Source organism: Oncorhynchus gorbuscha, linkage group LG01 (genome assembly GCF_021184085.1).
Source record: "Oncorhynchus gorbuscha isolate QuinsamMale2020 ecotype Even-year linkage group LG01, OgorEven_v1.0, whole genome shotgun sequence".
Classification (NCBI taxonomy): Eukaryota; Metazoa; Chordata; class Actinopteri; order Salmoniformes; family Salmonidae; genus Oncorhynchus; species Oncorhynchus gorbuscha.
This window is the reverse complement of record NC_060173.1, coordinates 25,253,424-25,268,862: the sequence shown is the minus strand read 5'-3', so window position 1 is coordinate 25,268,862 and position 15,439 is coordinate 25,253,424. Positions and strand designations below refer to the sequence as shown.

The window sequence follows — 15,439 nt, the reverse complement described above, 5'->3', positions numbered from 1 at the left end:
CAAGGCTGCAGGGAGGCTACTGCATCCATTCATTTGTCTGTTCAGTTGATGTGTATGGATTTGTCCTGCATTTATTTTAGTGTGCAGACATGCAGGGTGTGTTATATACAGACCTTTGAATGTGTATGTATCATTTTGTATAATATGCTTGGATTCTGTGCTTTCCATCTTGTAGAGTCACTGTGACTTCAGTTTCGAAAGGGGCTGATGGTTTACCTGCTTTGTTTTGTCCTTATTCAATAAAGGAACATAATGTTACACATTGTGTTTTTATATTCATATGGAATGTGTATTTGTTTATATGACAGAGTACTAGGGCCACACTGAAGAAAAGGATAAAGTCATAAATTTATGAGGCTGGTTCTTTCTGCAGAAAAGCTACATATTGCTTTTACAGTTTTGATACTTATGACAATGTGATACTTAATATTCTGGCACATCAGCATGTCTTTGTTTATGAAACCATACTGAAGTACAATTTCACTAAATGCCCCGCATCTGTCATTTTAACAACTGTCCTCCTTTAAAACAACTGGTTACAATATTATGACTTGTCTTTTTTTTCCCTCTGTGGCCCTAATATTCTATCATTTTATATATAGTCTATGGGAAACTGTAAATTATCTAATGATAGCAACATCTAAAAATCATTTTTTATCCAAAATCATTGAAATTAATGATCACAAACGTTTAAATAATGACAGTGGGTCTAGTTATATGTGATAACAATGTATAGTGAGCAGTGAAATAACTATTGGTTTCCATTTGTGGTGACTGCTGACTGACATTAGGGATGAGATTAAATAGATCCTGGAATTTAGCCTGGTCTGGAGCAGGCTAGCTCCACAGAATAAATCTCCATGGTAATTTATACCATAACATATCCTCCTGCCCCCTATCCATCTTTAGTGCAACCGGATTACGGATCAATTGAGCCAGGATCACCAAGATATCCTGGCTTAATACCTTATCCTAGTTTTGTGCAACAGGCCCCTGAAGCGGGTGAACGGATTGACAAAAAGAGACCGCTTTTCATAATAAAAATGTATGGATGACAGATTTACGGGGTAAAAGGAACGAGGACTGTCGGAAGAAACCCGATGCTATTCTAGTCTCAGATTTTCACACGAAGGGAAAATAAAGCATAAAACAACAATTCAAGGTTAAATACGTCTGCCGTGTCCGGATTCCATACATGTTGATCCTTCGTAGCAAATGCCCATCGAATTCGCTAAACTTCTTAATTCCCGGTGGCATGACCTCGACTAATGTTATATCAAATTGATAACGCGTTTGACTCCTGGCTAACACTTTTTTCCGCATCTAGGTGAATTGTATTTAGACAGATATTACTACATTCCATCACGCATTTACAACGCATGTAAATGCATAGATATACAGTATATCCATGTTTATCTGGTTGAAACCTTGTTGACAATTCAATTGGAAGTCCCTACGTAGCTACGTCGACTTTGCGTCATAGGTTTCCGCCCAGGCACGCAAGGACGGGGGAGATAATTGAAACTGCAGCTAGTACAGTTGTTGTGGTGATGTAATGTTACCCTTTTGGTGACTACTACGGATGGCTGTGTGTGCCAGGCTCTGCGGAGTGGGTCAGTCCCGGAGGTGCAGGCGGCGACAGCGGCATAATCAACAGGACCAGGGAAGCGACTCCGACATGGACGATGAGGAAGGGGTGCGGATTGTGGGCAAGACACAAGCCGTCACTGGCGGCCCCGAAAACCCCTCGGCCGCGGCAGGGCGGAGTGTGGCCCACGAAGCCACTGCTGAATATGGTCGTGCAAATGTCAGACTTTCGTATGGGCAAAGTGCAAGCACCGGACCACCGAACCCGCAGTCCCTGTTGGATCTGCCCCCAGAGCTTTTGGTGGGAATATTCTCCTCGCTGCCGGGCACAGAGCTTCCAAACCTTGCGCTCGTCTGCAAGACATTCAGGCAAATCCTCAGCACGGAAACCATCTGGAGAAGGCGATGCACGGAGGGTAAATAATGCGGTGATCGCTCATCATTGCAGATATTCTTCTATCATGTCCTATGCAAAATGTGATTTGGGACGATGATTTGGGACGTAGGTTGGGCCAGGGAAGGTTCCGGGTATTGCGTTCTTGTTTTTGCAGTTTCTAGTTATATATTGTGCTTTGGTCCGGAGAGATTCAATGTAAGAGTTTTCTGAAAGCTTTCTTATCGACCAGTCTACGGGCACCGAGAAGGAACTTTGTTGATTGCTGTTATGCAATGCGCTGTTCCAACCTTTGCTTTGAACACACCATTATGAAAGACTACATTGCCTCAACTATCCTTGTCTTCTACAACCCTATCTAAATATCATAACCCATAGACATAAATTACTGTAAAAGGGTTCATGCAGCTCTACCTCCTGTCAATTATTCAAATCGGAGGTCCAGAGTACTTCTAGTTTTGACTTACCTAATTATTGCGCCCATCTGGTGTCCCAGGTCCAAATCAGTCCTTGATTAGAAGGGAAGAATGAATCGGCAGAGGAATTGGCTTCAAGGCTAAATTTGAATTTGCCTGGTATACACCATGTATTGGATTTAGATTTTTCTTACTACGTTCGTAGTATCCAATCCATTATTGGGTCAGTTTTACTTTTGAAATGTGGGATGTGCATATCTCATACAAGGCTGGGGGGCTTGATCTGAATGTGTTTAAGCCCAGTGGTTCCCAAACTGTGGGTCGGCAGGGTGGCCCCCCCACATTGTTTTCACTGCATAGCTTAGAGAGCTGTTTTATAACTTGTCAGAAATGTCCAGATCAACAAGCCTATGTCAGCTAACATTTTTGATTTCGTTTTTTTTGCCCATATATATTGTTGTCAATTTAATCACTCAAATATCACATGAATACACATAGACATGCCAATATGTATAGAAATGCAAGAAAATTAGTTTTAAAAGTGAACAGTTTGTGTCATGAACAGTGCTTGTGCCCATAGAAATAGACGTGGGAGCGCGGGATATTCCACAATGCTGGAAGGGGGGCACCTCGAGATAAAAAGTTTGGGAACCCCTGCTTTAGCCAAAGCTTGACTTTTATTGTCATGCCATCATCGGGGTGGCAGCGTAGCCTAGTGGTTAGAGCGTTGGACTGCACAGTTGTCTGGTCACTAGATCTGTATGCACAATTATCTTTGACCAGGGTACTGTCACAACCTACTTTGTCCTTCAGTGTCACATGTCTGTTTTTATAGAGAATGATAGAGGCCCCCAGTGGCCAAAAGTCCATATTGGCATGGGCAGAGCTGTTGAGGGCTTCCACTATTTTAATGGAGGCAAATAGGTGGGACTTCCAACTTCATTGGCTGATCCCTCCTGGTGACCCCGTTGGAGTCATGTCCAACTGGGTCATCAGGAGGGATGAGCCAATTGTGAAAAAGTAAATTTACTACTTCAAAATGGAGTAGTCAATTCATATAATGGCACAGATACAAAGATGAGTCATCTATCTATCTCTATGGTCTGTCTCTATCTCTCTCCCACAGAGTTTGGCATGAGGGAAGACCTGCGCAAGATAGAAGTGGTGGGTGTGTCCAGTCGGGAGCTCTATGCCAAACGTGAGTCTCTCTGTAAAACCCAACCCACTCCCTCGCCCCTACCAACTCGCTCGGAGGGTCCTTCATTGTACCACGTTGCTGACGAAATTCAGAGGGTGACTTCCAGAGAATGGCGAGGGGATCAATAGCCCATGAACTTCGGGACACACTCCTGACTTGAATGATGCAATTCATGGTCCACTTTTAAATAATAAATTGAGTATGATATTCAAATAAACTAACCCCCCTGTTGTTTTACAAGATTTAGACCGCTGTAACAGTTAAACATTTCATTTGGGAGGTATTTAACATTGGAGGCTGCTGAGGGGAGGACGAATCATAATAATGTCCAGAATGGAGTGAATGGAATGGTATCAAACACAGTTTCCATGTGTTTGATTCCATTCACTCCATTCCAGCCATTACGCTCCATTCCAGCCTTTATTATACACCCTCCTCCCCTCAGCAGTCTCTACTGGTATTTCATCTGTAACATGTGTCGCATTGTGAAATCCGACAAACAAATTCAGGTCGCTTATAATTAGGAACACCTAGGGCTGTTGCGGTGAACGTATTACCGCCACACCAGCGGTCATGAGTCATTAAGGCAGGCAAATTCCAAGTGACTTTTTAGTCATGATAATTAGGCTTCTCCAAGCTCTGATGCTGCTGATGGTCATTAGTAGCTTACCAAACTTGCTTAATGCCTGGTCCTCTGCACTCTATTGTCCCTCTAATCACTTTGACAGCAATGCAAATGTAATAGAAAATCTAATCAAACACGTGATGAGAGCCCATCTTGCGCAACATTTCTATAGGCTATGTAATTGCGTGAGAAAACAGTGATGGCCTCTAAAAAGAGTAGGAGCCCATCAGCTTTCTATAGGCTAGGCCTACAGGAGTATAGCCTACCTGGCTGGTATGAAAATTAACAATGGGAAAAGCGTCCTCCATTTGCTATTTAAGTGCATAGATGACATGTACTTTTTCCTGCTGCCCCTGTTTCAAGACAGGTGCTTGATAATGGTCCATTCTAAATCAAATTTCGCACATTATCATTTAGTATATGTAAAAACAAGATTAAATCAAGAATAGTTTGGTGACAATATTAGCTGATAACTTGTGAGTTATATGTTATCACTTGTGAAGGGGCAAGGGGAAGGGGGTGATTTGGGATTCAGCCACTCTAACTAAAACATCCAAAATACACTGCTCAAAAAAATAAAGGGAACACTTAAACAACACAATGTAACTCTTAAGTCAATCACACTTCTGTGAAATCAAACTGTCCACTTAGGAAGCAAGTCGCTCTGGATAAGAGCGTCTGCTAAATGACTTAAATGTAAATGTAAACACTGATTGACAATAAATTTCACATGCTGTTGTGCAATTGGAATAGACAACAGGTGGAAATTATAGGCAATTAGCAAGACACCCCCAATAAAGGAGTGGTTCTGCAGGTGGTGACCACAGACCACTTCTCAGTTTCTATGCTTCCTGGCTGATGTTTTGGTCACTTTTGAATGCTGGCGGTGCTTTCACTCTAGTGGTAGCATGAGATGGAGTCTACAACCCACACAAGTGGCTCAGGTAGTGCAGCTCATCCAGGATGGCACATCAATGTGAGCTGTTTCAAGAAGGTTTGCTGTGTCTGTCAGTGTAGTGTCCAGAGCATGGAGGCGCTACCAGGAGACAGGCCAGTACATCAGGAGACATGGAGGAGGCCGTAGGAGGGCAACAACCCAGCAGCAGGACCGCTACCTCCGCCTTTGTGCAAGGAGGAGCAGGAGGAGCACTGCCAGAGCCCTGCAAAATGACCTCCAGCAGGCCACAAATGTGCATGTGTCTGCTCAAACAGTCAGAAACAGACTCCGTGAGGGTGGTATGAGGGCCCGACGTCCACAGGTGGGGGTTGTGCTTACAGCCCAACACCGTGCAGGACGTTTGGCATTTGCCAGAGAACACCAAGATTGGCAAATTTGCCACTGGCGCCCTGTGCTCTTCACAGATGAAAGCAGGTTCACACTGAGCACATGTGACAGACGTGACAGTCTGGAGACGCCGTGGAGAACGTTCTGCTGCCTGCAACATCCTCCAGCATGACCAGTTTGGCGGTGGGTCAGTCATGGTGTGGGTTGGCATTTCTTTGGGGGGCCGCACAGCCCTCCATGTGCTCGCCAGAGGTAGCCTGACTGCCATTAGGTACCGAGATGAGATCCTCAGAACCCTTGTGAGACCATATGCTGGTGCGGTTGGCCCTGGGTTCCTCCTAATGCAAGACAATGCTAGACCTCATGTGGCTGGAATGTGTCAGCAGTTCCTGCAAGAGGAAGGCATTGATGCTATGGACTGGCCCGCCCGTTCCCCAGACCTGAATCCAATTGAGCACATGTGGGACATCATGTCTCGCTTCATCCACCAACACCACGTTGCACCACAGACTGTTCAGGAGTTGGTGGATGCTTTAGTCCAGGTCTGGGAGGAGATTCCTCAGGAGACCATCCGCCACCTCATCAGGAGCATGCCCAGGCGTTGTAGGGAGGTCATACAGGCACGTGGAGGCCACACACACTACTGAGCCTCATTTTGACTTGTTTTAAGGACATTACATCAAAGTTGGATCAGCCTGTAGTGTGGTTTTCCACTTTAATTTTGAATGTGACTCCAAATCCAGACTTCCATGGGTTGATAAATTTGATTTCCATTGATATTTTTTGTGTGATTTTGTTGTCAGCACATTGAACTATGTAAAGAAAAAAGTATTTAATAAGAATATTTCATTCATTCAGATCTAGGTTGTGTTATTTTAGTGTTCCCTTTATTTTTTTGAGCAATGTATATTATTTGGACTTTAAGTTTTTCCTGACCAGACCCTGTGACCTGACCTGGAAAAACTCTGGGCCATAGTTACAGACTATAATAGGCATCTTTTTCCACACTGTCTAATTAAACCAAGTCACGCTAGGGTCACTTGTGCATTGAAGGTCCAGGAATAATACCACAAACTGTCACTTTCTGCAAACCATTGATAATGGTTTCTTCTTCCAAATTCCAGCATCTTGACTAGCCTCGAACCCATCTGGACAGGGGCTACTGTTAAACACTTTCCAGTGGTTAGCACCCTTGGAGGGATATTCATGCCTTTTTGTAGCTGTATGGGTCATCTCAAGATGGCATGTGGGAAATTGCTCCTTGGGGTGTAGATGGTGCCTACTTAGCATCTACGTCATGACATGACATCAGGGCTTTTACAGGATTAGGGGTAGGTAGGGTATGTTTGTAGTATTGTGTGGTTGGTCATTGATAACAAACCTGTACTACGACTAAGACAGGCTAGATGTTTCTCGATCCTCAAGGTCCTTTCTCTTTTTGTGTCCCTCTGTCTAATCTCTCTCTCTCCTGGCTCCCACTTCCCCTTCCTCCCTCAGTGGGGTGCTCCGGGACCCTATGTGTCTGCCGCTCCCCTTCTCTCTCTTTCAATTGTTCACTAAAATGTTTCAACGAGGCCTCCCGGGAGGCGCAGTGGTTAAGGGCGCTGTACTGCAGCGCCAGCTGTGCCACCAGACACCCTGGGTTCGCGCCCAGGCTCTGTCATAACCGGCCGTGACCGGGAGGTCCAATTGGCCTAGCGTCGTCCGGGTTAGGGAGGGCTTGGCCGGTAGGGATATTCTTGACTCATCGCGCACCAGTGACTCCTGTGGCGGGCCGGGCACAGTGCACGCTAACCAAGGTTGCCAGGTGCACAGTGTTTCCTCCGACACACTGGCTTCCGCTGTGTTAAGAAGCAGTGTGGCTTGGTTGGGTTGTGTATCGGAGGACGCGTGACTTTCAACCTTCGTCTCTCCCGAGCCCGTATGGGGGTTGTAGCGATGAGACAAGATAGTAACTACTAAAAACAATTGGATACCACGAAAAAGGGGTAAAATTAAAAATACATTAAATTAAAAATACATTTTCAACGCTGGAAATACAGAGGGACAGAGACATTAGATGGACAGAAATGGATATAATACTGAATTTAAATATAAACATGTAAAGTGTTGGTCCCATGTTTCATGAGCTGAAATAAAATATCCCAGAAATGTTCCATATGAACAAAAAGCTTATTTCTCTCAGATTTGGTGCACCAATTTGTTTACATCCCTTTTAGTGAGCATTTCTCCTTTGCCAAGATCCATCCATTGCCACATATGTCTCAAGTTTTGAGAGAGCGTGCAATTGCCATGCTGCCTTCAGGAATCTCCACCAAAGCTGTTGCCAGAGAATTGAATGTTCATTTCTCTAAGCTGTCTTCAACGCCATTTTAGAGAATTTGGCAGTACGTCCAACCAGCCTCACAACCGCAGACCATGTGTTACCACGCCAAACCCAGGACCTCAACATCTCGCTTCTTCACCTGCGGGATCATCTGAGGCCAGCCACCTGATGAAACTGATGAATATTTCTGTAATAAAGCCCGCTTGTGGGGAAGAACTCATTCTGATTGGCTGGGCTTATGCCCTCACAGGTCCACTCAATGCTGCGCACACCTGCCCAGTCATGTGAAATCCATGGATTAGGGCCTAATTTATTTATTTCAATTGACTGATTTCCTTATATGAACTGTAACTCAGTAAAATCGTTAATTGTTGCATGTTGCGTTTATATATTTGTTCAGTATGTGTATATATCCATACTAGTCCAAAGTTTGGACACACCTACTCATTCCAGGGTTTTTATTTATTTAGACTTTTCTACATTGTAGAATAATAGTGAAGACAACAAAACTAGGTAATAACACATGGAGTCATGTAGTAACCAAAAAAATATATTTGTTGAAAGACCAAGTCCATATTGTGGCAAGAACAACTCAAATAAGCAAAGAGAAACGGCAGTCCATCATGACTATAAGACATGAAGGTCTGTCAATCTGGGAACATTTAAAAAACCGTCAAGCACTATGATGAAACTGGCTCTCATGAGGACCACCACAGAAAAGGAAGACCCAGAGTTACCTCTGCTGCAGAGGATAAGTTCGTTAGAGTTACCAGCCTCAGAAATTGAAGCCCAAATAAATGCTTCACAGAGATCAAGTAACACACATCTCAACATCAACTGTTCAGAGGAGAATGTGTGAATCATGCCTTTTATGGTCAAATTGCTACAAAGAAAATACTACTAAAGGACACCAATAATAAGAAGAGACTTGCTTGGGCCAAGAAACAAGAGCAATGGACATTAGACCGGTGGAGTCCAAATTAGATTTTTTTTGCAGAGTAGGTGAACGGATGATCTCCGCATGTGTGGTTCCCACCGTGAAACTTGGAGGGAGAGGTGTGATGGTGTGGGAGTGCTTTGCTGGTGACACTGTCTGTGATTTATTTAAAATTCAAGGCACACTTAACCAGCATGGCTACCACAGCATTCTGCAGCGATATGCCATCCCATCTGTCTTGCGCTTAATGGGACTATCCTTTGTTTTTCAACAGGACAATGACCCAACACACCTCCAGGCTGTGTAAGGGCTATTTGACCAAGAAGGATAGTGATGCATCAGATGACCTGGCCTCCACAATCACCCAACCTCAACCCAATTTGAGATGGCTTGGGATGAGTTGGACTGCGGAGTGAAGGAAAAGCAGCCAACAAGTGCTCAGCATATGTGGGAACTCCTTCAAGACTGTTGTAAAAGCATTCCAGATGAAGCTGGTTGAGAGAATGCCAAGAGTGTGCAAAGCATCATCAAGGCAAAGGATGGCTACTTTGAAGAATCTCAAATATAAAATATATTTTGATCTGTTTAACACTTTTTTTTGGTTACTACATGATTACATATGTGTTATTTCATAGTTTTGATGTCTTTATTATTATTCTACAATGTAGAAAATAGTTTTTTTTTAATGGAATGAGTAGTAGTGCCCAAACATTTGACTGTTACTGTATAGACTATCAGCATATGAACTACTACCTTAACTGGGACATCTGACGACTAAAACTGATACTGAAAAAAATCACTGTTTGTGTGATGTGTGCATTTAACATGCTAGTCAACATGGTTAGTGCTTGGTGACGGCGCCTGTTTAATTTGTCTACATCATGCACTCTTTTGGAACAATGGAAACCATGCCCTTGATATAACTTCACGTGTCACCCGTCTTCTCATGTGAGTACAATCACAATGTGTCCCCTCTGCCATATCTACTGTCCATGAGTTAAGGCCAGACCTCGACTATGGTGTGTTGAGTTGTCATCAGTTTCTCAGTGTAAATTCTGTTATGTATTGCTGTGATACCCTGTGATTGAACTGTTCACCACTTAGTGTTTAACCCTTTGTTGCACTGTTGTGTTGCAGTGCTGCACCCATACAGACACATCCTGGGTCTTTGGCAGCCTGACATAGGGCCGTACGGAGGGCTGCTCAACGTGGTGGTATGTAATAAGAACACACACACTATTGTGTTCCTCCTTTGTCACATTTAAATAAATAAAAAATGTGTCTTTTAAATTGTTCAGCCCACCTTGTTGTAGAAATGAGTCTTTTCCCATCAAAACATTTGATTTGTGTTAGGTGGTGATCACTTTCCTTTTCTTCTCTCCCTTTACTTCTCTACTACACCATCCCTCTCCAGGTTGATGGGCTGTTCATCCTTGGCTGGATGTATCTGCCCCCTCACGACCCTCGGGTCGAGGATCCCATGAGGCGGCGGCCACTCTTCCGCATCCACATGTTGGAGAGCAACAAGGCAGCAGTGGAGTGTATGTACGGACACAAGGGCCCTCACAAGGGGGACGTCCAAGTGAGTCCATTTTCTTCTTTTGTGTTTTGAATGGGCGTAAAACTAACATTGGTGATTTATTGTACATGCAGTTCTTTTTAGAGGGGCAATCTGCAGTTGGCAGAAATCTGAGGGATAGGCCTGGAGAAATGTAACCACTCTTAAATTCATGAGCTATTGATGCAAGGACAATATCCACAGTATCAAAATGATGGTGTTAACCATATTTTGAGTCTATACGGTATTTGTTTATGTTTACAAACATTTGAGTTAAACAAGCTGATATTTTGGGTTCTGATTGGGTTTGACAGTTGAAATACGGTAAGCTTGCGAGACATTTCTAAGTTCTATTTCAATCAATTAGTTTATACTGTATCATTCATTTATAAGTAAAAAATGGATGTAGCAACTGTGGATTGCCCTTTTAATGTTTGCTCAGGAGTATAATTTAACTGATCTACTGACCTGGATGGCATTCTTTGAACCAGCAAGTCCCACAAGGTCAACTACTTTAAAATGTTGTATGTCTTTTGTCACAAGTTTTTGTTGATATGGCTTTTCCAACTTTGTAGTGCCCATAAGAGGGACTGTTAGGTGAGACCGACAACACAACACAACTGATTAATCGATAATAAGGGAAATAATGATGTGCTTATTGTGCTTAAATAGTCATAATCATCACTGATGTTATCCTTTTGTAATGTGTAAGCCGGTGCACTCACTGTGTGGTGAAGTAGTCCCCTGTCTTCCATGGCTTTGTGATTTAAGATGGGATGTCTTCTCTTATTTCCAGACTGGGAAGAAGGACGAGTTCTCGACCAAGTGCAACCAGACAGACCATCACCGCATGCCAGGGGGGAGGCAGGAGGTGAGGAGGAGAGAACGATCTCTTGTAACTTCGCAACAGTTTGTATATTGTTCTCACATGGCTGAGGCAACTCAGTATTTGTCAAATTAATTAATTAATCAATCACATATTTGTATTGCACTTTTTGCAAACACATTTAACCTCAAAGTTATCATACTGAAAGAGTTCCGATTGTCTAAGATTTGTGTTGAATCAAGTCATTCAGCAGATGGTAAATAATTGTCAAGCAGGCAAGAGTGACAGCTATGCATTGTTACAGGATAGATACTGTGATGACAATTGATTTCGATAGGGGATTGGGGCAAATCGGTACGTGGGCATGACCGTGGGTTTTTGATGTTCTGTTGGCAGGAGTTCCGGACGTGGCTTGAGGAGGAGTGGGGGAGGACACTGGAGGACATCTTCCATGAGCACATGCAGGAGCTCATACTCATGAAGTTCATCTACACAAGCCAATATGAGTAGGTTTTCCTTATGACATAGTCTAGGGGTTCCCAAAATTGGGTCAGGGGTGTGTGCAGGTACTGCAGGTGGTCCATGGCCAGATCTCTTTTTCTCTCTCTGTGTGTGTGTGTGTGTGTGTGTGCTACCGTTCAAAAGTTTGGGGTCACTTAGAAATGTCCTTGTTTTTGAAAGAAAAGCAACAAAAAAAATTGTCCACTAAAATCATATCAAATTGATCAGAAATGCAGTGTAGACATTGTTAATGTTGTAAATGACTATTGTAGCTGGAAAAGGCTGATTTTTAATGGATTATCTATACAGGGGTACAAGGCCCATTATCAGCAACCATCACTCCTGTGATGGTTACACACTTAATGAAGCTGCCCATTGAGGTCTTGTGAGGCGTCTGTTTCTCAAACTAGACACTCTAATATACTTGTCCTCTTGCTCACTTGTGCACCGGGGCCCCACACTCCTCTTTCTATTCTGGTTAGAGCCAGTTTGCACTGTTCTGTGAAGGGAGTAGTACACAGCGTTGTACGACATCTTCAGTTTCTTGGCAATTTATTGCATGGAATAGCCTTAATTTCTCAGAACAATAATAGGCTGACGAGTTTCAGAAGATAGTTCTTTGTTTCTGGCCATCTACATAGGCGTACAGATGCCTATGATGCAACCATCACTCTTGTGTTTCGATGGCACGTTGTGTTAGCTAATCCAAGTTGATAATTTTAAAAGGCTAATTGATCATTAGAAAACCCTTTTGCAATTATGTTAGCAGAGCTGAAAACTGTTGTTCTGATTAACTTCTTGCGTCGAGCCAACCTGGATCCAGGATCATGACTACAGCCTCAAGCCCATTACCATAACGCAACGTTAACTATTCATGAAAATCGCAAATGAAATGAAATCAATATGCTAGCTCTCATGCTTAGCCTTTTGTTAACAACACTGTCATCTCAGATTTTCAAAAATATGCTTCTCTACCATAGCAAAACTAGCATTTAGCGTTAGCATTTAGCATTTAGCGTTAGCATCACCAGGCAACATTTTCGCAAAAACATTCAATAAATCATTTACCTTTGAAGAACTTCGGATGTTTTCAATGAGGAGACTCTGTTAGATAGCAAATGTTCAGTTTTTCCTGAAAGATTTTTTTGTGCAGGAGAAATCGGTCCGTTTGGTGCGTCACGTTTGGCTACCAAAAAAAAAACGAAAATTCAGTTATCCAAACGCCAAACTTTTTTCCAAATTAACTCCATAATATCGACTGAAACATGGCAAACGTTGTTTAGAACCAATCCTCAAGGTGCTTTTCACATATCTCTTCAATGATGTATCGTTCCTGGAAGTGTGCTTCTCCCTCTGTTATCACATGGTAAAATGATTGCCACTGGGAATTACGCATCAACTTAGACAAAGGACACCGGACGGACCCCTGGCAAATGTAGTCTCTTATCGCCAATCTTCCAATGATATGCCTACAAATACGTCACAATGCTACAGACATCTTGGACGAACGGCAGAGAGCATAAGCTCGTTCACAGCACATTCACAGCCATATAAGGAGACGATAGTAAAACAGAGCTTCAGAAATTCAGCTCATTTCCTGTTTGAGGTTACATCTTGGTTTCGCCTGTAGCATCATTTCTGGGGCACTCACAGATAATATCTTTGCAGTTTTGAAAACGTCAGTGTTTTCTTTCCAAAGCTGCCAATTATATGCATAGTCGAGCATCTTTTCGTGACAAAATATTGCACTTAAAACAGGAACGTTTTTTAAATCCAATAATGACATAGCGCCCCCATAGGTTGAAGAGGTTAAAGAAGAAATAAAACTGGCCTTCTTTAGACTAGTTGAGTATCTGGAGCATCAGCATTTGTGAGTTCGATTACAGGCTCAAAATGGCCAGAAACAAATAACACCCTCTGAAACTCATCAGTCTATTATTGTTCTGAGAAATGAAGGCTACTCCATGCGAGACATTGCCAAGAAACTGAAGATGTCGTACAACGCTGTGTACTACTCCCTTCACAGAACAGTGCAAACTGTCTCTAACCAGAATAGAAGGAAGAGTGGAAGGCCCCGGTGCACAAGTGAGCAAGAGGACAAGTACATTAGTGTCTAGTTTGAGAAACAGACGCCTCACAAGTCCTCTACTGGCAGCTTCATTAAATAGAACCCGCAAAACACCAGTTTCAACGTCAACAGTGAAGAGGTGACTCCGTCATGCTGACCTACTAGGCAGAGTTCCTCTGTCCAGTGCATGTGTTCTTTTGCCCATCTTAATCGTTTATTTGTATTGGCCAGCCTGAGATATGGCTTTTATTTTGCAACTCTGCCTAGAAGGCCAGCATCCCGAAGTCGCCTCTTCACTGTTGAGGTATTTTGCGGGTACTACTTCTACTTTTCTGTGTTTCAAACCTGAACGTAAAACCGCATCAAAACATTTTCAAACTTTTTATAAACAGCTGAATGTTCGACCTTTCCAAACAGGTTACACAAAACGTTGGAGGCTATGACATCTTCGTCTTCTCTGCTATTCAAATCTGTTCGCCGGAAAAAAAATCTGGTACGGATTTAACCGTACAGCTGTTTTAGTAACTGCATTTAGAAAAATCTAAAGTTTTCCAAAGAACTGCTGTTTTTACCGCTCTCCCAACAAGTCAGACAACTTTTAGCCCAAAATGACAAAGTGAAAATGTTTTTTTTAGAAATGTTTGCTACTTTATTAAGAATTTTAAAAAGATTACTTATTTACATAATTATTCAGACCCTTTGCTATGAGACTTGAAATTGAGCTCAGGTGCATCCTGTTTCCATTGATCATCCTTGAGATGTTTCTACAACTTGATTGGAGTCCAGCTTTGGTAAATTTAACTGATTGGATATGATTTTGAATGGCACACACCTGTGTGTGTATATAAAGTCCCACAGTTGACAGTGTATGTCAGAGCAAAAACCAAGTCATTAGGTTGAAGGAATTGTCCGTAGAGATCAGAGATAAGATTGTGTCGAGGCACTGGGGAAGGGTAGCAAAACATTTCTGCAACATTGAAGGGCCCCAAGAACAAGAACACGGTGACCTCCATCATTCTTAAATGGAAGAAGTTTGGAACCACCAAGACTCTTCCTAGAGCTGGCCGCCCGGCCAAACTGAGCAATCAGTGCAGAAGAGCCTTGGTCAGGGAGAAGACCAAGAACCCGATGGTCACTTTGACAGAGCTCTAGATTTCCTCTGTGGAGATGGGAAAACCTTCCAGAAGGACAACCATTCTCTGCAGCACTCCACCAATCAGGCCTTTGTGGTAGAGTGGCCAGACGGAAGCCACTCATCAATAAAAGGCACAAGACAGCCCGCTTGTAATTTGCCAGAAGGCACCTAAAGACTCAATCTTGTTTCTCATGGTCTATCTGGTCAGTTGAAACCAAGATTGAACTATTTGGCCTAAATTTGGCCTAAATGCCAAGTGTCATGTCTGGAGGCACCATCCTTATGGGGAAGCGTGGTGGTGGCAATATCATGCTGCGGGGATGTTTTTCAGCGGCAGGGACTCTGAGACTAGTCAGGATGGAAGGAAAGAGTGCTCAGGGCCTCAGACTGAGGCGAAGGTTCAACTTCCAAAAGGACAATGACCCTAAGAACCCAAGACAACAAAAGAGTGGCTTCAGGACAAGTCTCTGAATGTCCTTGAGTGGCCCAGCCAGAGCCTGGACTTGAACCCGATCAAACATCTCTGGGGAGACACCTGAAAATAGCCCTGCAGCAACGCTCCCCATCCAATCTGACAGAGCTT

General features: G+C 43.2%; 2 protein-coding genes across 3 annotated transcripts in view; one reads left to right on the top strand and one right to left on the bottom strand.

Annotated features, from left to right (window-relative positions):
• Positions 1–2,576, bottom strand: part of fanci (FA complementation group I) — a 32,521-nt gene extending 29,945 nt beyond the window's left edge. The window contains exon 1 of one of the 2 annotated variants that reach the window (XM_046348672.1): positions 2,449–2,576. The gene's annotated coding sequence lies outside the window, so the exon portion shown is untranslated. Of the gene's footprint in view, positions 1–1,562; positions 2,185–2,448 lie in introns of those variants that run through there. The other variant, XM_046348665.1, reaches the window with a different exon arrangement.
• The window catches only part of LOC124035244 (F-box only protein 31-like), a 28,503-nt gene continuing 14,551 nt past the window's right edge, over positions 1,488–15,439 (top strand). Inside the window, exons 1-6 of the mRNA XM_046348694.1 lie at positions 1,488–2,003; positions 3,524–3,595; positions 9,906–9,982; positions 10,183–10,350; positions 11,123–11,197; positions 11,549–11,658. Coding sequence (XP_046204650.1) covers positions 1,583–2,003; positions 3,524–3,595; positions 9,906–9,982; positions 10,183–10,350; positions 11,123–11,197; positions 11,549–11,658 — 923 coding nt within the window. The 5' untranslated portion in view covers positions 1,488–1,582. The remainder of the gene's footprint in view (positions 2,004–3,523; positions 3,596–9,905; positions 9,983–10,182; positions 10,351–11,122; positions 11,198–11,548; positions 11,659–15,439) is intronic.